Raw genomic sequence first — 27,395 nt, forward strand, 5'->3', positions numbered from 1 at the left:
CAAAACTGGTTCATTATATTTATAAGAATTGATTTGACTTTGAAGAAAAAGTGTATCAGTTTCAAAACTACATCTATCCAAGTTAAGTAAATGAATTCGCTTTTATATCAACAAAGTATTCATCAAATTGAATTCAAAGAGATGGTACAAATTAAAAAGCAATTCTAAATTTATCATTATCAACAGTGCATTCATCAAATTGTTCCTGTGGCTCTTCACAGCAAGTTTACTTAACACGGCATATTACAATTAAAATCATCTGTATATTTATTCATTTTTTAAAGATGTATAAAGACATGGCTATTGATTTGTATTATTGAAAGTGTCAATTTCAAAATCAGCTAGGTTATAAAAATGTTTTTGCTTTTCTTGGAGCTTCAAATTTAGCTCATGTATATGCAGCATGACATTGGTGAGAAAAAGTAAATCAAAATGAAACTGCTCTTTGTCTTTGATTATTGAGTATTTATCAAGTATTCCTTTCTCCAGATTTAGTAGTATAGCCATCTTTGTAAAACTCTTCACCTCAACCACTGAGTATTGGCAAAGAGCACAAGATCATTAAATTCATTGTCTTCTACTGCTTATAATAATTCCATAAACTGGCAATGATTAAAACCATTTACACATAAATGAATGTATTTAATAACTGATTTCAAGATACTTTTGGTAGAGCCTACTTTAGAAAACTGAATGCAAATATTTTCAATATGTATCGTATAGTAGAATGAGGCAATATGGGAAACATTCATCTCTCTTTTAAAAAATTCCATAAATCTTGGTATTTTGATCTACCATACCTGGAATACCATCTTCCATGAAAAAACTAACCATGTAAACATTTTCGTTTAAGTCTACACCGCAAGTTCATTTATTCAGGGCATGTATTGATAGTTCTTTGTAAATCTGGAAATCCTTTGAAACAAACTGTGTGGAAAGCATTCACTGGGTGGCACCTCATGTCACATGACTCATCTAAAGCCAAAGAAAAATACTTGCAATTTTCAAACTTGGCTTAATTGATTTTAATTGTTAGAATAGCCATGTATTCTACAGGCAATTGTCTGATGTCTCACTTTTAGACTTTTCCTCATAATTTTCCAACAAAATTTTGATAACTGAAATAATTTCTCCCATAACCTCTCCAAAATAATTTCTCCTGTAATCTCTCCAACTTAAAATATTTTGTTCTTTTTTTTTTTTTTTTTTTTCTTCAGGTACCTGGGTGGTTCAGTCGGTTAAGCATTCAACTCTTGGTTTCAGCTCAGATCATGATCTCATGGTTTCATGGGTTCGAGCCGCACATTGGGCTCTGCACTGACAGTATAGGGCCTGTTTGGGATTCTCTCTTTCCCTCTCTCTCACACACTCCCTCTCTCTCTCTCTCTCTCTCTCTCTCTCTCTGCCCTTCCCCTGCTCATGCTGTCTCTGTCTCTTTCAAAAATAAATAAACTTTAAAAGTTTTTTTTTCTTAGAAGAAGAACCAAGGTGGCCAAAATTACATTCTCAGATACTGCTGAAATCATATACATGTTTTTTTTACTGTACATTTAATTCTGATTTCTGGCAACCAATTTCATAAATTCTTTCTTTAATATTGAGAAGAAACCTGTCATCAAATTCACTCTGTATTTGCTGAAAATGTCTCTTCAGGCAGTCATCTTTATGACCTTTAATTTGTTTTATGTATTTTCCAAGCAAATCACTTTTTTCCCCCCTCAGCACAGAAAATAGAATTGTCATTACTGTGAAATCTAGGGCATATGTTCTTCCATTCTCATTCCATCCTTTCTTGTTCTAGTTGTGGTACTAGTTTCTGTGTCTCTACTCAATTCTGCATCAGTTACATACTGCATATGCTTAAATATTTTCCATACTTCATTTTTACACTATGGAGCTAATGTAATGATGTAGTAATTAAAATAACCATTATTATATCTATAAATATAAAACACATACCATATATAAATAACGTGTAACAAATATTTCCATGTAGTTACCAGTTACAAAAGTATCACTGTAACTCATGCTGTCTACATAAAAAATTCAAATAAACACATTACAATGTTATATGGGTGTGCAGAAAAAAATCATTTGATTTATTTTCAGAAAACCAATTTGAATTATTCCACTGACCCCAAATGAACTGGGTATCTGCTTCTGTAAAATATTAAAAAACAACATGCACATGCCTGACACACACCTACAATACAATGGTATCTCACATGACGCAATAGAAAAGTAAAAGGTAGTCTTATCACAAAATGAAGCAGTGCTTAACTGAAAAACATTTTACACCGCTTTAGTTTTGAAAGTTAAATTTTAATTAATTAAAAGTAAGTAAAATTAAAAATTCAGTTCATCAGTCATACTAGCCAGATATCAAGTGCTCACAGCCACATGCAGCTAGTAGCTATCATACTGGACAGTGGAGATCTACACACTTAAGGTTAAATAAGGTGCTTTGAAAGAGTTATCTTAGAAGAGATTAGAAAGATTTGAATGTAAGTGCGTTACTCAGGTTTTCCCCCTTGGCCCTAATTTTTTTAGTTCTCAGTATAAAGAAAATAGAATTGTTAACTACTCTAATCCCCTTAGCACTGTACTTTCTTAAAGTTGACCTTCTCTTATTTTGCTAAATGCCTTCTTTTTCTATTACACAGCTAGACATCTAAAAACATAGGAAATGTGATTACCACAAATTTCATGAAATTTATTTATTTTTATTCATGCAATAAATATCAAAACATGTCAATTCCGAATAAAATTCCCTGTACTGCTAAAGGTTTTATTTCCAAAAATACATATATTCATTTCTCAGAGATGTTTCTAAGGATCTGAAATATTTTCACTGAAACTAAGGAGTTAATGAAACATTCAGTATAAGGACATAAAATGTTCAGAAAATTATTTAGAGAAACATGGCTCTTTAAAATGTAATTTTACATAAGATATTGATGGGTACATAAAATATTCAAAAATGATTGCTAATAGATGCAAGGTTTCTTTTTGGGGAGATAAAAATATTCTAAAATCAAACATTGCTGATGACTCCACATTCTATAAATATACTGAAAACTACTGGATTGTATATTTTAAATGATGAATTTTATGGTATGTGCATTATATCTCAATAAAGCTGCTATACAAACATTCACAACTGCCTCCTACATTTATGTGCAAACTATTAGTGAAGAAGACAAGTCTTCCTCAGTAATCACATCTCAGATCTACAATATTACTATTGCATATGTTGAAATAAGACAGACATCAAAAACTCATATAATTCCTACTGGTTTTACATATGTATGGAAATGCACACAAATTGAATTACAAGAGAGGATGCATATAAAAAAGATAATATGGGACTTTAACTTCATGTATATTGCTCTAATTTTTTATATCACATAGTCATACATGACTTGTATAATGAAAAATAAATGTTTTGAAAATATAATAACCTGGTTGATATATGATCTCTCTTCATTTACATTTTCCTCCCTTCCTTTATACGTTTTACTTGAAATACTTGTCCCAAATTCTAGAACTGTTCTTGTAAGAATCCTGATAACCAAAGACTTTCATTAAGTATGCTTTCTATGCTCCCTTATCAAAACATTTGGAGAACAAGAAAATAATGAAAAATACACATACTGCACTCCTTACCAGACATTAAGCTTTACCTTCTCTGCCAGGTATTTTTTTTTTCTCTCTCTCTAGGTAAACCCAGCACCTAATACATCATCTGAAACAGAGTAAGCATTCAACAGAGTTGTTGAATGAACCAATAATGAATGTGGTCAGTCTCGTGAGGAATATACACTCTGTCCACCTTCCTTCCTCAAAGAACACTAAACTTGTTCCAATGCCCACCCTCCCCTATGAAGTCTATGAAAAAGCTGACCTACTCCAGCTCCAGGTTACGCCTGACTGGGTAAGAGCAATCCCATTTTCTTTGCCAGTTCAAGAAAGAATATGTGACACATGAGAGGAGATCTGCTACCAGAAGAGGGTTCTTGAAAAGGTGTTCTTGCTCCTTATGGACATTCCCTGTCTGAAACCTGCTTGGTACCTTCCACCAGCTTGAGGACTAAGCCACTATGAAGGTCAGCAAAGCAGAAAGCCAAGAGGGGGAAGGTACTTGGGTAACATCAGCAAGCTAATTAATCAACCATCCCTGCAGCTTAATTACTGAATCTCCTCTTACTACTGAAATGTCCTCATTATTTGAATAAGTTGAAGTTGCTGTTGTTTGTAGCGAAATGCAACTATCTGATAAAATTCCTGCGGTGCTATAAGTTGATCAGAATCACAAGTATGGCAAAAATACTCTAACAATACAGATATTGAAGTTTTTGGTACTTTTTAACCAAACTACTCAGCCTGGATTCCCAACATTGTTCTAAGCATACCTCGGGTTTGGTTGAAGGGCCATAAGTTGGCTGATATGCTCAGGTAGGAGTCAGCTTGTGAAGGGCAGACAAAGGACAACCACAGAACAAACTTCCGGAAGTAGAATTCCCAGAAAACACATAACATTCAATTGCTGCACTTTATCCCTTATTAGAGGACTAGTGTCAGAAGGGATGCAGAATGACATTTGTTCCAGGATTCCCAGCATTCATTTCTACAAGGCTTCCCAGGTGGTATCCTCCCACTAATGGCTACACTAAGTGGTTCCATTTGGAACCTAAGACAAAATGTTATCATCTACAAGAGAAAAACATTTGGTAGAGAGACTTCTTTATTCTAAACACCTAAAAGAACTTCCATAAACATTAAAGAAAAATAAAAGATTTTAAACAATTGAAAACACTTTTTCCAAAAACTAAAACACATTGGAAACTTGGTGCTGAATCAAGTTCCCAAACATCAGAACAGCTGTAATCACAAAATAACTGCAAAGAAAGAAAAAAAAACATCTAAACAGAATGTCCAGTTTAAAATCCAACCAATCAGCTCCTTAGAAACCAGTTTAGTCAAGTCTTCACAACAATGAAAATCAAAATGTCTACAAAGCAGGCAAACTCAACACGTAAAACACTAAGGAAACCAGTAAGTCTCTTCTTTTTAAACTTTAAATTATGTATTTTCTGAGAATGCCAATTGTAGAAACAGTTTATACATTTATTCAATATATTTATTGAGTATCAGTGTTAACTAGACTTACCAAGGTAATCATTTTGCAATATACACAAATATCAAATCATTATGTTTATACATCTGAATCTAATATAATGTATTAGTTATACCTCGATAAAAATATTTATGGAATATAAATGATTTATTCAATACTATGAAAGGAATTGAACTTTTATTCAATTATACTTATGTTCTAGATCTGTGCTAGACCTAAGGGATACAGATTAATATGACAATGCCTGGTCTTCCAAAGTTTACAGTGTAGTAATCCACCCATCCCCCACCCCCTCACTCTCACTGTCCACATGCCCTATCTCAAACCCTTCACCACCTTCCACCCATATGATTCAAGCCAAACACTTAAAAGTCATTCTGAATTCTTCTCTTTCAACGCACAATCCATCAGCAAGGCTTATCAGTGTTAGTTACCTCCAACAACATACACACAGAAGCCAACCACTTCTCACCAACTCCACTGCCAAGGCCCAAGTCCAAGCCACCAGCACAACACTCCTGCTATAGCAACAGACTCCTTCCTACCTGGTGTCCCAGTTCTACTCATGCCTCCCTCCAAGAGTCTGTTCTCCACCCAGCGGACACAGTGCTCTTCTCAGGACATGACAAGGATCATATCATTCTCTTGATCAAATCCTTCGGTTGCTGGAATAAACTGTGTGATCTAACCTATAACTACCTCTCTAATCCTATGCCCTCCATCTGGTCCCTCATGCAGTAAACACTAGCCTCATTGTTTTCTTTGTTTCTGGCCTTTGAGCAGCCCAAATTCATTGACATCTCTGTTCCTCGCTGGGTTCTTGACCCAGGTGCTCTTCATGACTGCACTCTCCATGTTCAGATCTCAGCATAGCCTGCCAGCCCTGCTAGAGTGAGAAAGTAGAGACTCAGGAGCTTCGCATTTTAGCTCACTGTTCTGTTCTATTTCTTAAAGTAAACATTTTGTTGAAGTGTAATGCAAATACAAAAAAAAGAAAAAGAAAGAAAATGCAGAAACTTTAAGTGTACAGCTCAATGAATCTCACAAAGTAAACACACCAATATAAGGAGCAGGCAGATCCAGAAACCGCACCCAGATGCTTTCCCAGGTCCCTGCTCCCAGTCACCATGCTCACAATGAGAAACTGCAGTCATGATTTATAATTTAATAAATTAGCCTTACCTGTTTTTGAAATTTATGTAAACAAAATCATGCAGTAAGTACTTTGTCTCCTGCTTCTTTCACTCAATGTTGTTTTTTTGAGATTCAACCCTATTGTTAAGGACAGTTGTAGCATAAAACTTTATAATATACTGGAATGCATTTGGCCATTTACTCATAGGTGGACATTTGGGTTATTTCCAGTTTCAGAAATAACTCATCAAGCTGCTAAGAAAATTCTTATATAAGACTTCTAGTAAATATTTGAACATGTTTCTGCGGGGAATATGCCTGATGGAATTGCCACATTGTATCATATTCAGCTCTACTACAATACCACTAAATGGTTTTTAAATGCTGATGTAAAAACCTAGCATCAGAGGCGCCTGGGAGGCTCAGTCAGTTTAGCATCTGACTCTTGATTTCAGTTCAGGTCATGATCTCACGGTTCATGGGATTGAGCCCCACGTCAGGCTCTGTGCTGACAGCCTGGACTCTGCTTGGGATTCTCTCTCTCCCTCTCTCTCTCTGCCCCTCCCCTGCTTGCATGTGTTCCCTCTCTCTCTCTCTCAAAATAAATAAATAAGTAAACTTTTAGAAAGTAAAAAAAAAATAAATAAAAACCCAGCATCGGTGTAAATGAATTTCAAACAATCCTTGCAAATGTTTGACATTATATTTTTAATTTTAATCATTCTGTTGAATATATCATGGCATCTCACTATGTTTTTGGTTTGCATTTCCAAGCTGACCATAACTTCATGTTTATTAGCCATTTGAATATCTTCTTGTATGAAGTGCCTATTCAACTGTTTGTCCATTTTTCTTTTTATTTTTTTAATCAAATTATAAATATATATAAATATATTCAGGATATAAATCCTTTTTCAGACTAATCATTACAAATTTCTTCCCCTTTGTGATGTGTTTTTCATTCTCTTTATGGTATGTTCTAGTGAACAGTTCTTAATTTTACTGTTATCCGATTTTTCATTTTTTCCCTTTTCAGTGTTTATTGTTTATTTAAGAAACCTCCACATACCCTAAGATCATAAAGGTATTTCCTACATTTTCTTCCAAAGCTTTACTATTTTTACCTGACATGTTTACATTTATAATCATATTAAATTGCTTTTGCTTTTTTATATATGATGTGACTTAGGGATCTAAATAATCTTTTTCCATAAGGATGTCATTTGACCCCACACTATTATTGAAAAATCCATCCTTTCCCCGCTATATTGATGACATCTTTGTCAAAAATGTGTCTGTCTTATCCTTGTGCCAATACTACAATATTAAATTAGAATGCTTTTGCACTATGCTTTGATATCTGATAGTGTAAGTTCTCCAGTTTTGATCTTTCATTTCAAGGTTGCTTTGGTAATTCACATCCATTTGGATTTCCACATCAGTTTTAGAATCAGTTTCCACCAAAATAACCAACCAACCACCAAACAAATAAACAAAACTTGCCAGGATTTTAAATGAGATTGCATCTTTTGAAATCTACTAACTTCTGCTTTACGCATATGATTAATTGTGGTAAATTTTCCATGGCTTATTTGATCAACTGTCACTGAGTAATGTTTTATGTATGTCACTTAGGGCACCCATAATAATTAGATTGATCAATTATCTCTCTATACTTTCCAGTTTTATCTTCCTGTTTACTCTCTCTGCAACTGAGTAGAATGTGTTTAAGTCTTCCATTAGGATTGTGTCTATTTCTATTGCTAGTTCTTTCAGCTTTTGCTTTTACAGTTGGAATATATATACATACATACATATATATACATATACGTAATATATACATACATATACATATATGTAATATATACATATATATTCTAGTGTACTGACCCTCTTTATTTCTAGTAATGCTTCTTCCTTAAAGTTTACTTGCAAATCCTAGTAAGGTTACACCTGATTTCTTTACATTTGTATTTGCATGATGTATCTTTTTTCATGCTTTTATTTCCAGGCTATCTGTCTTTTTATATTTTAAAATTGTCTGTTAAGGGACATCAGGTAGGTTTTTGCATTCAGTCCATTATTAATAATCTTTTCATTGATGTACTTACCCCATTTAATATAATTATTGATCTAGTTGGATTGATAGTTACCATCTTAGTATTTACTTTATGTATGACCCAGTTGTTTCTTTTTTCTCACTTCATGCCTGATTTTTACATTAGTAAAATTCTTTTATTATCCAATCTTTTTCCTTTAATTAACTTGTTAGTTAAAATAATCTTTTACTATTATTTTAGATAATTTAGTTAAATTTACATGATGTTAGAACTTTGGAACTCTTAAATTCCCTTTGTTTCCCTCCTGCCTTTCAAATTGTTCTTATGACTATATAAATTGTATATATTTTCAAACACATAAAACATTATTATAATTATTTAGTACCATCAACATTTATATTTATTCACCCATATATTTATCCTCTGTTGCTTTCACTCCATTCTGCATTTCATGTTTCCATCAGAATTCATTTTTCTTTCTCCCAGAAGAGCTACCTCATTTTAGTATTTCTTTGGTGCAGGTCTGCTGGATTTTTCTTGTCTGAACACATCTTTATTTCCCTTTAATTTTATTGGCAATACTACTTACTAAGCAAATCAGATTTGGGAGGCCTGAAATTTACCTATTCTAAGTGAAAAGCATCAAATTCTTTATACATTCATTTAGTTTTACTGTAACAAGGAAATCTATATATACTTTTAAGATTTAGAGCTATTTTCTTTCCTTTTCCATGAAAGAAAAACAAAATTTATAAATAAACAGGAACAAAAGTATAACAAAAGGTGTCAATTCCAAAAAATTTTACACAATTTGGGTGATTCTTCATCAAGTGGTAGAACTCATCATTGGAAGAAAATTTTACTTTAAAACTATAATATTAAACTTTAATTAAGCATACCCAAGGACAAGCCATGTGTCTAAATATCCACCTAATGCCATTATATTTTCAAATCTGCTTCTTCTCATTCTCTCTCCTTTTAACACTAAAAGACCCAAACATCTCAAACCTGTCCTTTCCCTGTTTAATATAATTCCATTTTATTATACATATTTTTTTATTTAACAAAATGCTTGTATATGGTGATAATGCTAAATGTCCATATTTATATAGAGACATAGTGTAATCTCCTAGCCCTTTAGGAAAAGGAAGTCAAAGTCAAGGATTTTAAGCGTAAGGATGAGCAATCTTCAAGCTTCCAGTGGAGCAAACGGAACAAATTTTCTTCTTTCCCATAGTGTATGGCAATGTTATATCCACATCACTGCATTCACATTTTTGAGACAAAAAGGGATAAGTAACTTGAATCCGAAATAGATACATTTTTTCCCATTGATTGTTCAAGATAGTCTCCCACAAAATAAGTAGAGAATCATATCATAAAGATTAGAACAAAGCAATTGAGCACTAAAGGAAAAAATAGGAGATGGCAACTTGCTTCCAGAAAATATAAAATTTTAAGAAACTAAAGAAAGGTTAGAATCTATTCATATTCTTTTAGCCATCTTCCTGTTCAACCTTTCTCTTTCTTCCACAACATCACCATTTTCATCTTCATCCCCTTTATCTTCATCCTCTTCATTATCAATATTTTCCAAGTCTTATTCATCATTATGAAGTCAGCTTCTTCTCCTTCCCCTTCTCTATCCTCCATATAAGGAGCTAAACTATCACTTAATAGATCTGGCTAAATAGTATCTTTGATGAAGCCTCCTAATTCACCTGCTCCGCAGCCAAATGATTGGTGAACCAGGTGAAGAAGGTCAGGGATTTGTGATGGTACCTCTTCAAGAAAACTTTATTTTGTGTCTGACATGAACATTTCATCAAGTCCTTCCTAGCTTCCCATTTGATCTCAGTCAACACCAAAATTGGTTCCCCACTCTTATTGAGATAAATGTATTTTAAAGTAAATATTTTCAGCAAAATAAAAACATATTTTATAATATGACTCAATATCTTTAAATTCTGTCACTTTAGTTTTGAGAAAATAGCTCAGCATCTCTTCCTCCTTGTCCGCAAGCAAGGCAGTCATTTGCACATGATTGATGAACATTAATTACCCCTAAATTTGGGATCTGGGAGATCAATTATGACTCTTTCAAATGGTTTGCAAAGTTTGTTAGACTTTTGTTCTACTTTGAAAATTTCCTCGCTAGATTCTTTGTAAAGTCTATTCCAATGTACACATCCGTGTATGTAAATGCTTCCGATTGTTCTTTCCCTCCCTTCAGTGAATTCAGAGTGGCAAGTATTTCCTCTGGCTGGGATTTGGAAGTAGTCTTGATTTACTCATTTGGAGAGGGTGAAGACTTAAGGTTAGGGCTAATGCTGCGAGAAAAATCCAAAGAACCAGTCACATAGGGAAATATTCACATTTGAAGATGCTCAAAGAACGCCTTCACCTTTTCATATTTTTGCTAGATATAGAATTCTAGATTGGCAACTGTTTTCTATCACCTTAAAGATGTTATTCAATTGTTGACTATCCTTATTACCTTTTTATCTTTTCTGTTAAAAATCAGCTTTTGGAGTTATTGTTGCTGTTTTGAATGTAAGGTCTCTCTTTCTTTCTTTCTGTTTTTCCTGGATGCTTTTAAGATTGCTTTAGTTTTCAGCAGTTTTACTAAGGTATATGTAGGTGGTTGTTTTTCATTTTTTGTTTTTGTTTGTTTGTTTGTTTGTTTTTTAATTGATGCTGCTTTAAGGCTCGCAGAGTTTCTTCAGTTTTTCAGGTAATGTTTTCAAAGAGTTCTGTGGGGCACCTGGGTGGCTCAGTCAGTTAAGTGTCTGACTTTGGCTCAAGTCACTGATCTCATGGTTTGTGAATTGGAGCCCCACGTCAGGCTCTGTTCTGACAGGCTGGAGCCTGCTTCAGATTTTGTGTCTCTCTCTCTCTCTGCCCCTCCCCTGCTCATACTCTGTCTCTCTCTCACAAATAAACATTACCAAAAAATGTTCTAAACAAAAAAATAAATAAAATACAGAGTTCTGGAAAATTCTCAGCCATTATCTCATCAAATTTCCTTCTGTCCCATTTTCTTCTTCTTGCTCTTCAAATGCTAAAAAGTCATAACATTATAGATATATTAGATATTTTCACTGTCTCATGTATCTATTTTTAGTTCCTATGCTTCATTTTCAATCTTTCTATCAACTTCTTTTCCTCTTCATTAATCCTGTTATTTGCTCTGTAATATATATAATTCAAATACTGAGTTCTCAGCTTCAGTTATTATATTTTTTCTCTTCTAGAATGTCCATTTGACATTTATACATCAAGTTTTGGTGTAAAATTCTCCATCTTGTTATTTCATCTGTTTCACCTTCATTTGCTAGAACATATCAGTCATGATCATTTTATAATTTTTCTTCTCTTTTTTTTAATATTTATATTTGAGAGAGAGAGAGAGAGAGAGAGCGAGCAGGGGGAGGGGCAGAGAGAGATGGAGCCAGAATCTGAAGCAGGCTCCAAGTTCTGAGGTGTCAGCACAGAGCCTAACATGGGACTTGAACTCACGAGCTGTGAGATCATGACCTGAGCCAAAGTCAGATGCTTAATTGACTAAGCCACCCAGGTGCCCCAATCATGTCCTCATTTGCAGCACACCTGGGTGGCTCAGTTGGTTAAGCATCCAGCTCTTGACTTCAGCTCAGGTCGTGATCTCATGGTCATGAGATCGAGCCCCATGCTGGGCTGAGTGTACAACCTGCCTGGGATTCCCTCTCTCTGGCTCACTCTGCCCTTCCCCACTGGTTCTCGCACTAAACAAACAAACAAACAAACAAAAAACATGTAAAAACATAAAGTCCTCATTTGCTAATTCTAATCAATATCTGAATACAATATCTGAAACATATTATTTGTCATCTGTCAGTTTCCATTGTCCAGCTTTTCTCTCAGATTTAATCATATGGTCCTATCTCTTAGCATCAAGTCATTTTTAATTAAGTGCTGAACCCTCTATATTAAGAAATTTTAGAGAATCCAGAGACTATGTTTCTCCAGAGTAGGCTCACCCTGACTTTGGCCAGGCAGAGTAGAAAGTATTCATTACAAACTAATTAGGGAATGAGCCGATTCAAGGCTGGGTTGCAGTTGTAGCAGGCTTCAGCCAGCCTCAGTTGACCATGTTCCTACCTCATAGCCCTCCAGTGCTTCCAACTGAAAGCAGTGTGCACTGAGGGCCCCTCCTCAGCAACATGAGACCGCAGAACACTCTGCTTTTCCAAAGTGTGTGGCTTAGCTTTAGCATTCTGCCACGCAGTTTCATAATTTGGCAAATGTCTTGAGGAGGAATCAGCAGTGTTTTTAGTTCTTTTAGATCTCCAACATTGTCACTCCAACCTCACAAGTCTGCCAAAAGCTCTACCTATTCTGCTATGTTCAAACACTCTCAGCTCTACATGGGCTGAGATCAGATTTTTTTAGCCTCTTGCCCATAATCCAGACTCAGCAAAAGTCTGACCATTTTCCCAAGTGAAAACAGGCTGCAGGTTGTCAATTCACATCTCCAAGTTTTCTCCTCTCTGGAGCCTCAGACACTGCACTACTCCTTGCTACAACAGTTCTGATGGCCCTACACAAATCTGTCTTTGTAGATCTCAGCAGTATTATCAATGTGTTCAAGCTCTTATCTGATGTAAATTTTCTTGCCCTATTTTTTTTCTTTATATCCACATGACTACTTATCTTTGTATTCTTTTTTTTTAATGTTTATTTATTATTGAGAGAGAGAGAGAGACAGAGCATGAGCATGGGAGGGGCAGAGAGAGGGGGAGACACAGAATCCGAAGCAGGCTCCAGTCTCTGAGCTGTCAGCACAGTGCCCAATGCGGGGCTCTGAGCCACTCAGGAGCCCCATCATTGTATTACTTCGTAGGGGTGATTTATGTCTAACTTTCCCTACTGAAACACAAGTCCCAAGAGAATAAGGGCCTTGCTTTAGCCTCAGGGTAAAGCCAGATTGAATATTTCCTGACCCTGGTATCCTTCCTCATTCTATCATGCTTCACTTGCTATGCCTATTTTTGTGGCTATATTGCTTTTCAGTATGAGAAAAGAGAAAAACTAATTCTATATGTATTCTTAGTCAAAAACTCTTAATCCCCCCTCTTCATATTTCCTTACTTTCTCCTCAATGAGAGAGGTAAATTAGAGATATAGTCACTTTAGAGATATATAGAGATATAGTCCCCCCTCTTCATATTTCCTTACTTTCTCCTCAATGAGAGAGGTAAATTAGAGATATAGTCACAGTCATTCCTCTCAATGCCCAACTCCTTGTTTTAGTAAGTAGACTTTCCCTCAGGCTCAAAATGTGCCTTCTACAGCAGGCTAAAGACCTGTCTGTCTCTCTCCAGGCTCTCTCATATCCTCCATTCTGATTATGCTGCAAACTATGTCTGAGTCAGGCCACAATTCTCCATGCAATCAATGGGCAAATATATTGAGAATCTACACTGCAGGCCCAACTGTTGCCTGCAAAGGCGAAGATTTAAAACACAAAGTATAAAGGCCCCCACTTTGTACACTTCCGGTGCAAAGGTCAAGATTTAAGAAGCAGAGTATAAAGTCCTCACTCTGACTGTGGTCCCAATCACATTCTCCAATCCAGCTTTTCCAGAGCCATGAACTTAGAGAGTCACTGTATGCTCATTAATGAGATAGATTTTTTTTTCAAATTTTTATTTAAATTCTAGTTTGTTAACATATAGTATAATAATGTCCAAGAGTAGAATTTAATGATTCATCACTTACATATAACACCCAGTGCTCAACATGACAAGTGCCCTCCTTAATACCCACCCATTTAGCCCCTCTGCCACCCACCTCCCTCCATCAACCCTCAGGTTTGTTCTCTATCGTAAAGATTCTCTTCTCATTTGTTTCCCTCTCTCTCTCTTTTTTTCCCCTTCCCATATGCTCAAATGTTTTGTTTCTTAAATTCCACATAGAAGTGAAATTATATGGTAATTGTCTTTCTCTATCTGACTTAATGAGGTAGATATTTTAATCTACAATTGGCTCCTATCTTTCTTCCTTGATTAGAACCAAAGAGAGATAGAGAGAAGGGTTATTAATTAGGAAACATCACCAGTGTCTAAGGCCTAGGGGTTGGGAAAGAAGTTGCCCAAAACAAACCATGTTTAAAGACCAATCACAGAGCAGGCCCCAGCTCACCTGGTATGTACATTTACTGTATTTTGAAATAATAATTCACTATAACTGTAGGAGATTAATAATTCTTACAAAACACCTGCAAATCTTATAATCATATTTCTGTAGCTATTTTTTAGAAAACATGTTATTTACCCAGAGGCACAAAAGCTTTTCTGCTAACAAAAATCTAAAAGAACTATGATTATTTGATATTTTACATTTTGTGAAATGCAGCTACCTAGTAGAATGTAATAACCAATAGTCCTCTGATGGTAAATGCCACTAAATAATGCCACTAGCCTCTGATATAAAAAATGTAGCTGTTCTCATCAATCCTCAAGGCAACAGATTCAGAAAAATAAACAAATATAAAACGTTTTAAATGCCATTAAGTCATAATAATACAGGTAAAGCTGACTATGCTCATCATACTTTGTGCATCCTACAGTGTGTTACTTCTGAAACCCTTATAAGACCACAAGCTCCTTAAGAGTAAGAGCTCTAGAGAACCCAGAAGTGGGCCCAGCAACATATGGCCAACAAAACAGATAAACATATGGGAAGGGAAGCAAAAATAATATAAAAACAAGGAGTGGGAAAAAACATAAAAGACTTTTAAATACAGAGAACAAACTGAGGGTTGCTGGAAGGGTTGTGGGTGGGAGGGATGGGCTAAATGGGTAAGGGGCATTAAGGAAGACACTTGTTGGGATGAGCACTGGGTGTTATAAATAGGGGATGAATCACTGGAATCTACTCCTGAAATCATTATTGCACTATATGCTAACTAACTTGGATGTAAATTAAAAAATAAATAAATAAAATTAAAATTAAAAACACAATAGAAGAAAAGAGTAAGAGCATGGACTTTTAAAAAGCAAAGTTTAAGCCCTGTTTTGTTGTCTTCCTAATGCTCTAAGATTACTTTTCTACTAAGTTGTAGATACTTTTCTCCTAAGGTTTAATAGCAAGAAATCAATTTGTATCTAAGTAAAATAGATTTGGGGGTGCCTGGGTGGCTCAGTCAGTTAAGGGTCCACCTTTGGCTCAGGTCATGATCTCACGGTTTGTGGGTTCGAGCCCCGCATCAGGCTCTGTGCTGACAGCTCAGAGCCTGGAGCCTGCTTCAGATTCTGTGTCTCCCTCTCTTTCTGCCCCTACCCCACTCATGCTTTGTCTCTGTCTCTCAAAATAAATAAATGTTAAAAAAAAATTAAGTAAAAGAGATTTTAGTTTCTCTTATAAAAAGGTCACCCAGGGGCACCTGAGTGGCTCAGTCAGTTAAGCATCCCACTCTTGATTTGGGCTCAGGTTCGTGAGATTGAGTCCCATGATGGGCTCTATGCTAATAGCACAGACCCTGCTTGAGATTCTCTCTCTCTCTCTCTCTCTCTCTCTCTCTCTCTCTCTCTCTCTCTCCCCCCCCCCCACCCTTGCTCACACTCTGTCTCTCAAAATAAATAAATAAACATTAAAAAAAAAAAGGATCACCCAGAATTTGGATATTTCACTTGACTCTCCAGGTTTTACCTGGTTATTTGGGATTCTGCACATGAGTTCCTAACTAGCTGACAACAACTTTTTGTCCAGAGCACCACCTAATATTACTGAACCATGGCATGGTATTTTAGCTCAACCTGCATCAGATCATACCACTGAATACCCAACTGCACCCACTGAACTGTTCAAAACTGAGAGGCAAACATAGACTACCATAAGTGGGAGAGAGGCAGGGGATGGGGTTGAGACCTTCCCAGATCTCAGAATAGATGCAAAGTTCAGGAATGAATGACTCCACTGGAAATATCAGGATGACACCAAGTTTCAAGAACTTACCAGGCCAGTTTCGAAACAAAAATCTCTTACAGGTATTAGAAGAGGATGTTAAGGGAAGGGAAGGGAAGGGAAGGGAAGGGAAGGGAAGGGAAGGGAAGGGAAGGGAAGACCCACTGCAAAAAGAGCAGAGCTCTTTGCAGGATTCAAGCAGAACCAGATTCACCAGAGGCCACTTTGGAATATCTGAATAATAAGCTGGGCAGGTAGCGAGGAAAATGCGCAATCTGTGTTGCATTCTATAGGTGCCAAAACTAGAAAGTATGTGCAGGAAGCATAAGAGCCAGCACCTGGAGAGGAGGTATCTGAACTGACTTGAAACACCAAAGGAAATATTAGAGAAAAAGAAGCTCTTGAAGATTTAAAAATAAAGGATGATTGAGAGTTTTAGCAACAGTACAAGAATGGATTTTGGTCTTTGAGCAAGGCTGAAATATACCACAAGCTAGAAACCACCTGGAAAAAAGTACATAAAAAGACTATTCTACAGAATGGAATACACTATAGACAACGGGGCTCGTTCCACTAAATTATCCATAGGAAGCATTTACAGTCAGTCAGGCACTGGTTTCCAACCTCAAGCTCTATGACTGGCCTGAGGCCCAAGAAATACAGAATTCTTCTACTAAGGCACTTAATTCTAAAAGAAAAGCAAAAACCTGAGGTTATCAAGAAACCCTAAGGACAGATGTGTCTCCTCAGACCCGAATATCAAATATCGGCAGCCAACACAGAGGCTGAGGTGCTGCTGACAGCTCTGAAGCAGTGGACATCAGTAGGTCTCCAAACTGTGCCCTTGGAGGGAGGGACGGAGGCTGCCGCAGATGGCATCGATGCTCCCCACTGACCCCATTAAACCAGTCCCAAACTGACAGGGGCTCACACACACCAGCAGGTTCAATCCTAACTGGTGCCTCCAAGTTCTTTGGTATGACATGGCCACCTAGGGGTTCCTGGCCCTGTCCCCCAGAACTGTTGGCACTATAAGCAAAGTGCAAGTATAAACGGAGAAAGAGCGATGCCACGTGCTCTCTCACAGGACATCATTTTCCAGACTATCGTAAGTATCTGGTTCACATTCCAGGTTAACTGTTGGCTTCAGAAGGACAACCTGTTTTGAGGACTGCAGGTGGTTAACTTTGGAGCTATGGGCCATAATAGAAATGACTTAAATAACCAGTCGCAAAGGGCACACCAGCGAAGGGAAGGCTCATTATCTCCCTCTGAGAGGACTCAAAGGGTTCCATGAGAAGAAGATTATAGGAACAGTTATTCTCCTTTCTCTCTGATCCTTCTGAATCTGGTACCTGCAAAGCTAAAATAATAAAAACGGACTCAAGGCTGGGAAGCTGCTCATTCAGTTAACTTAATAAATAATAGGATTAAAGCTAGCAGGCGGTAAACCTTCAGAATTCAAAACATGTTGTTTGTTTTTTATGTGTCCCCCCCAAAAGGTGAACCACTGAGACAGGTGTCCACCTGCCCTGCCCCGCCCAGCAGCACAGCTCGGACTGGCTGACGATCCAAAGTGAAAACCACACTAATATGAGGAAGGACTAGACAGAGTAGTGAAAAAAGAGCAGGCTCAAAGAGGAAGGGGAGACTCTTCATCAGTGCTCTTCTGAACTGTGTAAAAAGTACAAATATTACTTATTCAAACTCCGAATATTAAATCATAAGTAAAAAAATAAAATAGAGAGTAGCAATCACTATGTGAATGTAACATTACCTGAACCTGTAATATATAGAATCTATAGCTGTTTGGGCGGCAGTGAGGAGAGGGGATACCAGTGTGTGAAAACAGGTAATAACATAAAGACAATAAAGACCCATGGGAATAGGTCATGCAAAACCAGATGACCTACACTGCTTCACTGCCAACTATACAACAGTTCAGATGCAGCTTCCTTAAGTTTCCTGCAAGTACAGGAATAAAAATCACAATCATTATCTGCTTCACAATGCCTCACAACCAATGATGCAAAACATTAACCCATTGTGCTAAAGTTTTGGGGACAAATATCAAAAGCCATTAACAACCTCATAAAATTATGTAAGTCATCTTTTTTTATTTTTCACATAGATGTTTGCTTTCTGAAAACTGTCACGGTAAAAAAAGAAAAAAATAACTGCTGAGAAAATTAAGACCTTATAGAAAAATTGTAAAAGCCACTGAAAATATTATTATATTCATAAAAATAAACAACTAAAACAGCATGTGAAGTTAGGCAATTCAATAACATTTTCCACTTATAGTGAAGACTGTATTATGAATTTCCATTTTCCATCTCCCACACTGTAGAAACCTTTCAAGAGTCTCTTCCTCAAGCACCCCATTCCCCACTCCTAGCAGTTTCAGCAATATGGATGATTATTTAAAACACATTTTGTGGGGCACCTGGGTGGCTCAGTTGGTTGAGCGTCTGACTCTTGATTTCAGCTCAGGTCATGATCTCAGGGTTGTGAGATCAAGCCCAGTGTAAGGCATGGAGCCTGCTTGAGATTCTCGTTCCCTCTCTCTCTCTCTCTCTCTCCCCCTCTACCCCTCTCCTGCTCATTCATGTTCGTGCTTGATTGCAAAAAATTTTTTTAAAAATTTTTAATAGTAAAAAAAATATATATATATATGTATGTATGTATGTATATAGCTAAGCTACAGTAACCACTTATTTATCAAATACTAATCTAAGTGTAGCTGTGAAGGTATTTTGTGGATGTGGTCAACACCTACAATCAGTTGACCGTAAGTAACAGAGATTATTGCCAATACTGCATATGGCCAACCCTCAGCCAAGCAGTCAAGGGCCTTCATTGCCAACTGAGGTTTGCCAGAGATGTTCTGCCTCAACACTACAACATCAACTCCTATCTGAGTTTCTAGCCTGTAAGCCTGCCCTACAAATTCCAAGTTGCCATCCCAACAATCATGTGAACCAATTCCTCAAAAAATATATACCATGTATCTCCATCCTATCGGTTCTGTTGCTCTGGAGACACGAACTGATCCATCCATGTTCAGAGAGACTTTTTCCGTGTAACTCTGAATGTCAGTATCCCACCCCTTTCCGATTTACTGATCCTGCTTCTCTCAGCCCCACCCACAGAGCTCAGCTGGCACCCTACTCATGGAATCCATCAAATACAATTCTTGGAACTGGGTTTTCTTTTCCAAGGTTTTAACAACCTCTATACCTTTACTTCTCTTTTTCTATTCCTCAAGCCCTTCTTTTTCTAATGACTAGAAAAGAACAACAACAAATATAATTGGCATAAACTAAGATGAAAATTCTTATAATATACAGACATACATTGGCATTACAGATCCCTGCATTAGGGAAATTTCAGATTGCAAAAGACTGCCTAAGAGTCATAGTTCTTTAAATATATGTTCCTAAAAGTGAGGTAAATTTTAAAGTGGCATTTTTCATTCCAGTATGGAGTACAGAACTGTTTCAATGCAATCAGAACTGCAATAGAGAAATAGAAGTTAAAAGAAAAGTATAATTTCGTTTACAGAAATCAAATTCTTAATCCAATACACAAACAGGCTTATTTTAAAATCCAAACATCCTATGTATGGAAAACTCCATATTCAATGATGAACCATAAACTTCAGGGTTCTGGAAGAATTGTCTAGTACAATATTTCAACAGTATTTTTTAATGCTAAACTTTCAAACTACTCAGGTCCTTTAAAATCAAAACATTCCAGTGTTTAGTCAACTGGAATCAATGCCTATTAACTCAGCCTCATAACTGCACTAAATAGTATAAAGAGAAACACTAAATATTTAAAATAACAATCACATCCTCACCTCCCACATCAACCTGTAATCCATATTTTCATCCAAGTCTTCAGGCATTCTCTTCTCTCCAGCAAACGGTCCAAACTTTTCACCCTGGGTAGTGATGATTACATTGAAAAGGAGTTAGTACAATAATGAAGTTACTAACATAAATGTATTTCTCTTCTGGAATTTTTTTTCTCTCCAAACCTTCATGCCCAATGATTGAGACACATTTAAAGTATTAAACAATTTACGCAACACAAAATATTTACATATTTAAAATCCAACTTAATCTGTTTTTAGCTTCAGAGCCTGAATCCACAACACAGGAGCCAACATAAAAGGGTTAAATTGCACAACATTCAAATTCTGACAAGGCCTCTGGCAAGTGGTCTTAAAATGACAAGCACTGAGTTTTGCCTGCCTTGAGAGACAAGCCCACCAGGCAGAAAATCACCTGGTTTCCATAAAAATCACAAATTCATCCCAATTATGAACAAGAAGGAAGTAGGCTTGGCATTCTCAGAGGAAGACTGTTCATAAATAAAGTTTAAATTGCCCTGCCAATCTCTCAAACAGCCAAGGCAGCACACTGTGCACCAGTTTCTCAAAGTGCAAGCTTTGAAGCCCACCTGGCATGAGAATCAAGAGCGACGCTTGTTCCAAATTCAGAATCCTGGGCTTACTCAAATCAGAATCTCTGGGAGTTGGGTGTGGGGAGCTGCATTTTGACAAGTTCCTAGGTGTGAAGCACATGTGGCTGGCCCCTGCACTTACTCGTGAGGCAGGTTCCAGGGTAAGAGACATTGTTTTCTCAACTAAGGCAACCAAAGCAGACTGGAGAGACTTGGAGTGCGGTTGAGTTTGTCCAGCCAGACAGTCTGTAGAAATGTGTGCAAAGAAAACATAGAGCCTCTGTGAGAGTCCCCCAAATCTGCCGGTGCCTATTCTTCAGTAGAACCATCCCTTCTTAAGGGCAAGAAAAATCCAACAAAATCTCCAGGAGAACTTCTGATAAATGCTGCTGGAGGGAAAAACAACCACCAAAGCAATGTTTCGAGGAATATAAATTACTTAATGAACAACAGAAAACCTAACTCTGGAAATAGTAAAAGGTTAAAGCTTAAAAGAATTACAACTCACTAACCCAGCCCCTCATCTTACAAACAAAGAAATGAGATCCTGAAAACCTACAAAAAAAAAAAAAAAAAAAAAAAAAAAAAGCAGAGGCCAGAAGACCTATTCTTGAATGTTAACTTAAGGACAAAAAAAAAAAAAAAACAGCTACACAGATTGCTCAAATCAAGATTATAATCCTAAATAACCCAAGCACAAACACACCAAAGACACAGGGAGACTGTTATTTATAATAACAGGCACCTGGGTGGTTCAGTCAGTTAGGCTTCCAACTTTGGCTCAGGTCATGATCCCATGGTTTGTGGGTTTGAGCCCCATGTCAGGCTCTTGTGCTGACAGCTCAGAGCCTGGACCTGCTTCAGATTCTGTGTCTCCCTTTCTCTCTCTCTCTCTCTCTCTCTCTCTCTCTCTCTCTCTGCCCCTCCCCCACTCGTGCTCTGTCTCTCTATCAAAAATAAACAAACATTAAAAAAAAGAAAAATGTATATTTACAACATAGTGATATAAAGTTCAGTGAGCAAATTTCAGAGGCTGGAAGCCAGCCCTGCTTCCCCAATCCTTCCAGACCTCACTAGCCACTTCATACTAGCATCACTTCTCAGGCAGACACAACAGCGCCAAAGATGCTTTCTTTTAAAAACTAATCGTTTTTCACCTCAACGTGGGAACTTACCAGTATTTAATGGCAGTTAAGAAAAGCTGTATCAGAAATGAAAGAAGAGGGGAGGGGAATTGATATATACTGAACTACTATGTGCCACACGCCAAATAATCCTATGTGGGAATTTCCCCATTTAACAATGGAGGACACTGAGAATCAAACAGTTTAAATAACTTGTTTGATTAAGGTCAATCACCTAGTGAAGATCAGAGAAGGGATTAGGTACCAGCGGTTTACTCTGCTCAGGCACTGTCCACTCCACCACACCACCACTCAAAACCCTGACAATGACTGCATGACCCAATGCCCAGGCTGGCTCACACCTCCCTTCTCACTTTCCATTAACTACAACATTTAGCAGCCATGTGGGCCATGCCTTGCTCATGCAGTCACTCAATACATTGACTGTTGAACTGAATGAAGAAACTGACGGACTGATGTTAAAGCCAATCTGGAAGACAGACCAAAAAATAAGGTGTGCTTTTGGTAGTAACTTTGAGGATTTGGTATTAATGCATGTAGTTCATTCATCTTTTCACTCCGTCTAGTCATGTATTAGTGTTTACCAACCATTGCAGAAGGTAATAATCTAAGTATACAGTTTCTAATGCAGCTGACCTAGCCAGTCAGCTTCTCTCTGCAGTACAAATTTGGAGGGAAAAAAACCTGAATCCATCAATTCAGCAGTGTTCAAAGGACTGAAGAGGAGACATAGAAACCCAGGTAAATGTACTGGAAATCAGTTTAAAAGACTGCTTGGATGCATGTCTAATAAGATTATTAAAAGACTTAGTGCTTTGAAAATTCAAAATAAGAATCAGGACTCTGAATTTAAAGCCTCACTATTAATAGTGAACTCTATCATAAACTCAATTATCAAACTATGATAATATGGCTTTCTGGTTTTTCTTCAAGCCATAGTAGGAAATACGTTTTGCATCTCAGCTTGGCATATTCACACATACACATAGAAACACAGATATAAAACTAAAATATAAATTTCTTAAAACGATACTACCCTTACTCTGTACAACACACTCCAACATTTTATACTCTACTTTACTTCACTTTTTAAAAAAATACTGGTTCTCACCCAATAAGTTAATCTCACAGCTCACTAATGGCTTGCTATCCAGTTTGAAAAACACTGACACAAAAACATACATAGGAGAGGTAAATTTGTAAGTATGCCGTGAGTATGTTAGCATGATCCGATCAAATAAACCTGAGTTTCTATAGCTGAAAGATTACAAAAATGCAGCGGCATCTGGGTGGCTCAGTCGGTTAAGCATCTGACTTCGGCTCAGGTCATGAACGGACGGTTTGTGGGTTTGAGCCCCGTGTCAGGCTCTGTGCTGACAGCTCTCTCAGAGCCTGAAGCCTGCTTCAGATTCTGTGTCTCCTTCTGTCTCTGCCCCTCCCCCACTCGCTCTCTGTCTCTCTCTCTCTCTCTCTCAAAAATAAATGTAAAAAAAACCTTTTTTTAAAAAGATTACAAAAATGTAAATAGCCAACTCTTTGTTTTTTATTTTAGAGACAGAGAGCACACATGCAAGCAGGGGAGAGAAACAGAGAGAGAAATAGAGAGAGAAAGAGAGAGAGAGAGAATCCCAAGCAGGCTTCATGCTCAGTACAGAGCCCAACACGGGGCTCAATCCCATGATCCTGGGATCATGACCTGATTTGAAATCAAGAGTCGAAGGCTCAACCAACTGAGCCACCCAGGTGCCCCAAGATCATATGAGATTCCTGTAAATAGCCAACTCTTAATTATCCATAGTACTTGTGATATGAAACACTGCAGATAATTAAAACAATTTATATTTGACTTTAGATGAAAATTTTGTACTTACTAGACTACCTCTCACTCTGAAGCTTTCCCCTAAGGATCTTAGCAACTGCTATCCACCCCTTCTCTAACTCCGTGTTCCTTGTTGTTTCTACTATGCAAACAGCACTTTCTTATAATTATAATTTTATTGCATATCCTGCTTTATTTGCTAACCATTTCCCATGGGAATTCTAACCTAAGAGTAAGCCTCTTCTACTTCAGTGGGCTTCAAACCTGCTTGGGTAAAACACACCTGTGAAAGGACGATTTGGGGTACACACCCCATATATATGTGATTACTTTTCTTTTAGTTGAACCACATGAAATTGCCAATATTTGACCATTTCCAACCTGTGAAGTGAAAATTTTTCATATGATTCATTATAATACAAATTATATATACATATGCATATATATACATATGTGGGATTCATAACTAATGACAGGAAGGAAAGCAATATTTCAAACTATCTTCTTGAGAATTTCAAAATTTTTGAGCCGACTTCTTGTCATCACTGGTTTTACTCTCTGTGATTAAGCTCCTGAAGATCATTAGCAAAAGGAAAACTGTCAGCTCCCCCATTTTTTTGCTGTACACGTATGCCTACATTACTGATGTTACCTTCATTGCAAGAATTTTCCTAGAATTCTTCACTTCAAGCTCTTTCAGGGGTCACTATCTCCAATGCTTACAAGGTCAGGCAGGAAAGCAGCAGAACATCAGACATCCAACAACAAAAATGTAAAGGACACATTGGGAAGTGATTTGGAGGCAAGCTGGAAGGCCATGCCCACGTAAGCTTTTCCACTCCAACTGAGTGTTGCTATATCACAACAGGAACCTAATGTCGCTACGTATCCACAAATTCTTTAGAGAAGCTGACAACTCAAATGCATACATGAAATGACTACTTTTCTCTGCTGGCAATGAATTCCAAGTTTTCAAAACACTGAAGATCAAATAAAATGTAACTGCAAGACAAATTCAACCTGTAGACAGCAAACTTTCCAAGGCAAACTCACCTCTCAGACTGGTCCAATGCCCAGCCTACAACGGTGCTTCTTTGTTGCTTCTAAATAAAGCAGATAATTAATCTATTCAATTTGCCACCCACTGGACTAGACAATAACTTTTTTTAAATTTTTTTTTTATGTTTACTTACTTTGAGAGAGAGAGAGTCAGAGTATGAGTGGGGTAGGGGTAGAGAGAGAGGGAGACACAGAATCAGAAGCAGGCTCCAGGCTCTGAGCTGTCAGCACACAGCCTGACTCAGGGCTTGAACTCACAAACTGTGAGATCATGACCTGAGCCAAAGTCGGACGCTTAACCGACTGAGCCACCTAGAAGCTCCAACAATAACTTTTAATAGACAAAAAAATGTATGATTACGAATATGGGCTATTTTTTTCTCATTTTGCTTGTATTAGTAAGAAGTTGAAAGCAAGATTTACTGCAAATATCTCTCTTAGAACAGTGGGAAAAGCAGTAGCTGAGACTTCAAGAGATCCCAATCCTAATCCCTGCTCTGCCATTAAAATAGGATGTGTCACAGGGGCACCTGGGTGGCTCCTCGGGTAAGCATCTGACTTCGGCTCAGGTCAGATCTCACACTCTGTGAGCTCAAGCCCAGCCTCAGGCTCTGTGCTGACAGCTTAGAGCCTGGAGCCTGCTTCAGATTCTGTGTCTCCCTCTCTCTGACCCTCCCCCATTCACGCTCTGTCTCTCTCTGTCTCAAAAATAAACATTAAAAAAAAATAGGATGTCACAAACTTCTGAACTTCAGTTTCCTCACTTATAAAACTTAGGGATTTGGGGTAGCTGATTTCTAAGATTCCTTCCAGGTCTTGAATTCTACTAGAAAGAGCAGCCTCCAAAGACCAAATCTGAGAATCAAAGAGAACAATTTGAGAATCAAAGAGAACCAAAGTGTAACTGATTAAAACACATTGGTAAATTCTTAATGACTGCCTGAGAAAATTAAACCTTGTTTGCCTTCATTAGAGGGTAACAACTTGTTAAAATTAATAGAGAGAAAGAACTAACATTTTGCCCTACCTTTTCAATAATACCCTAGTTCATGACAACCAGATAACAGCAAATAATGAGGGAAAGCTCTTCTTTACAGAGGAATGATAATTTATAAATAAAGGAGAACTGTTTATTTGAATGAATCACCATTTTTAAATTTCTAATAACGTAACTGATTCGGGCAAGGATTATCAATGGATAATGGCTAAGACCATTAGGTAAAAGGTTGATAGTGAAATAGGTACTTATACAGTGTCAGCTCACAGATTACTTATTAAGCACAAGTCCCTTTAAATGGAAAAATTACTAACAGTGTTGGCATTACTAACAGTGGGAAAACCAGACATTATACACCCCCTGCCAAAATGCAGTCTTTAGTAAACCAACCTAGCCCTTCATTCCCCAGTGTCCGCCATAGGAATGTAAGAGGGGTGTTTGCTGAATTCTCCAGGCACCTCCAAGGGTGAAAGGGCAAGGGAACACACCCAGACCTCTTCCCCCTTGCCCTGTCTCTCATCCAGCACCTGGGAAGATCTGTGCTTCCTAGGAAGAAAGCACGCAGTTAAAACACAGATGAGAGGGAGGTGGACACTTCGTGCAATTCCTACTGCTTAAAACGGCACTATTTACTACAATGTCAAAAGTATCCTGAGGGTAGAGAAAAGCATTTAATATGTCACTTCATTTAACAGAAAAAAAAATGGTAAAATAATCTATACCCCGCTTCCAGACTCAAAGAAATACAGAAGATAGAGAAACACATTAAATAAAGTCCTGGGAAAACAATCAGATAAATTCGGATTGTGAGATACTCTACAATTAGCCTAATTTCTTCAGAAAGGGGAATGGGAAAAGGGAGACTGTTAAAAGATTTGAAAGACCTAACCAAATGTAATAGGTGGTCCCTGATTAGATCCTGGTTCAAAACAAACAGCTATAAAAACACTTTGGAGACAACTGGAGTAGTTTGAGTATGGGCTGGAATTAGATGACATTAGGAAATTACTGTTATTTTTGCTGGATGTTAAAATGATATTATGGCTATTTAGGAGAATGTCCTCCACAGAAATATTGAGGGGAAAAAATCGTCATAATGTCTGTAATTTACTTTGAAATGCCTCAGTGAATAAAAAATATATACATATTGATGAAATAAATTATATTAAAGTGAATCAATCTGCAGTTGAGTCATTCATATGTGAAATAATGACAATTTTTCACAGAAGGAGTCTAGGGTCCCCACTTACAACATAATTATATTTCCATGTTACACTCCTGTTCATGTGTTGTTCTTATAGTACAATTAGGCCTTCAACACAGTATGTTTCTAAAAAGTTCAGGATGAAAAATATCTAATCTTCTTTCCCCACTGTGACTGAGCAGAGGCAAGTTGCCTTGCTATATATCCATACTCCTTAGTACTAGAATGCTGACCTTTTGTTGAGGGTACTAATATACATAGGTAGAAAAACTATACTCACCAGCTTCCCATTTAGATAGGGAAGAGAGCTAACAATATGCAAGCAAAGATCATTGTATGAACCTACCACAAAGGCTCTTAAATGAGAGCTAAGTCAGCTGGCAAGAATACCCTTGGGCCTTGGTTACTTCTTCTCTCTCCCCA

General features: G+C 37.2%; 1 protein-coding gene across 5 annotated transcripts in view; it reads right to left on the reverse strand.

Annotated features, from left to right (window-relative positions):
* Positions 1-27,395, reverse strand: part of PRDM5 (PR/SET domain 5) — a 208,299-nt gene that overhangs the window by 165,045 nt on the left and 15,859 nt on the right. For all 5 annotated transcript variants that reach the window (XM_060654272.3, XM_060654274.3, XM_060654271.3 and 2 more), the window contains exon 2: positions 20,141-20,224. In XM_060654272.3, the coding sequence (XP_060510255.1) occupies positions 20,141-20,224 (84 nt within the window). The remainder of the gene's footprint in view (positions 1-20,140; positions 20,225-27,395) is intronic.

This window comes from Panthera onca, chromosome B1, assembly GCF_046562875.1.
Source record: "Panthera onca isolate mPanOnc1 chromosome B1, mPanOnc1 haplotype 2, whole genome shotgun sequence".
Lineage (NCBI taxonomy): Eukaryota > Metazoa > Chordata > Mammalia > Carnivora > Felidae > Panthera > Panthera onca.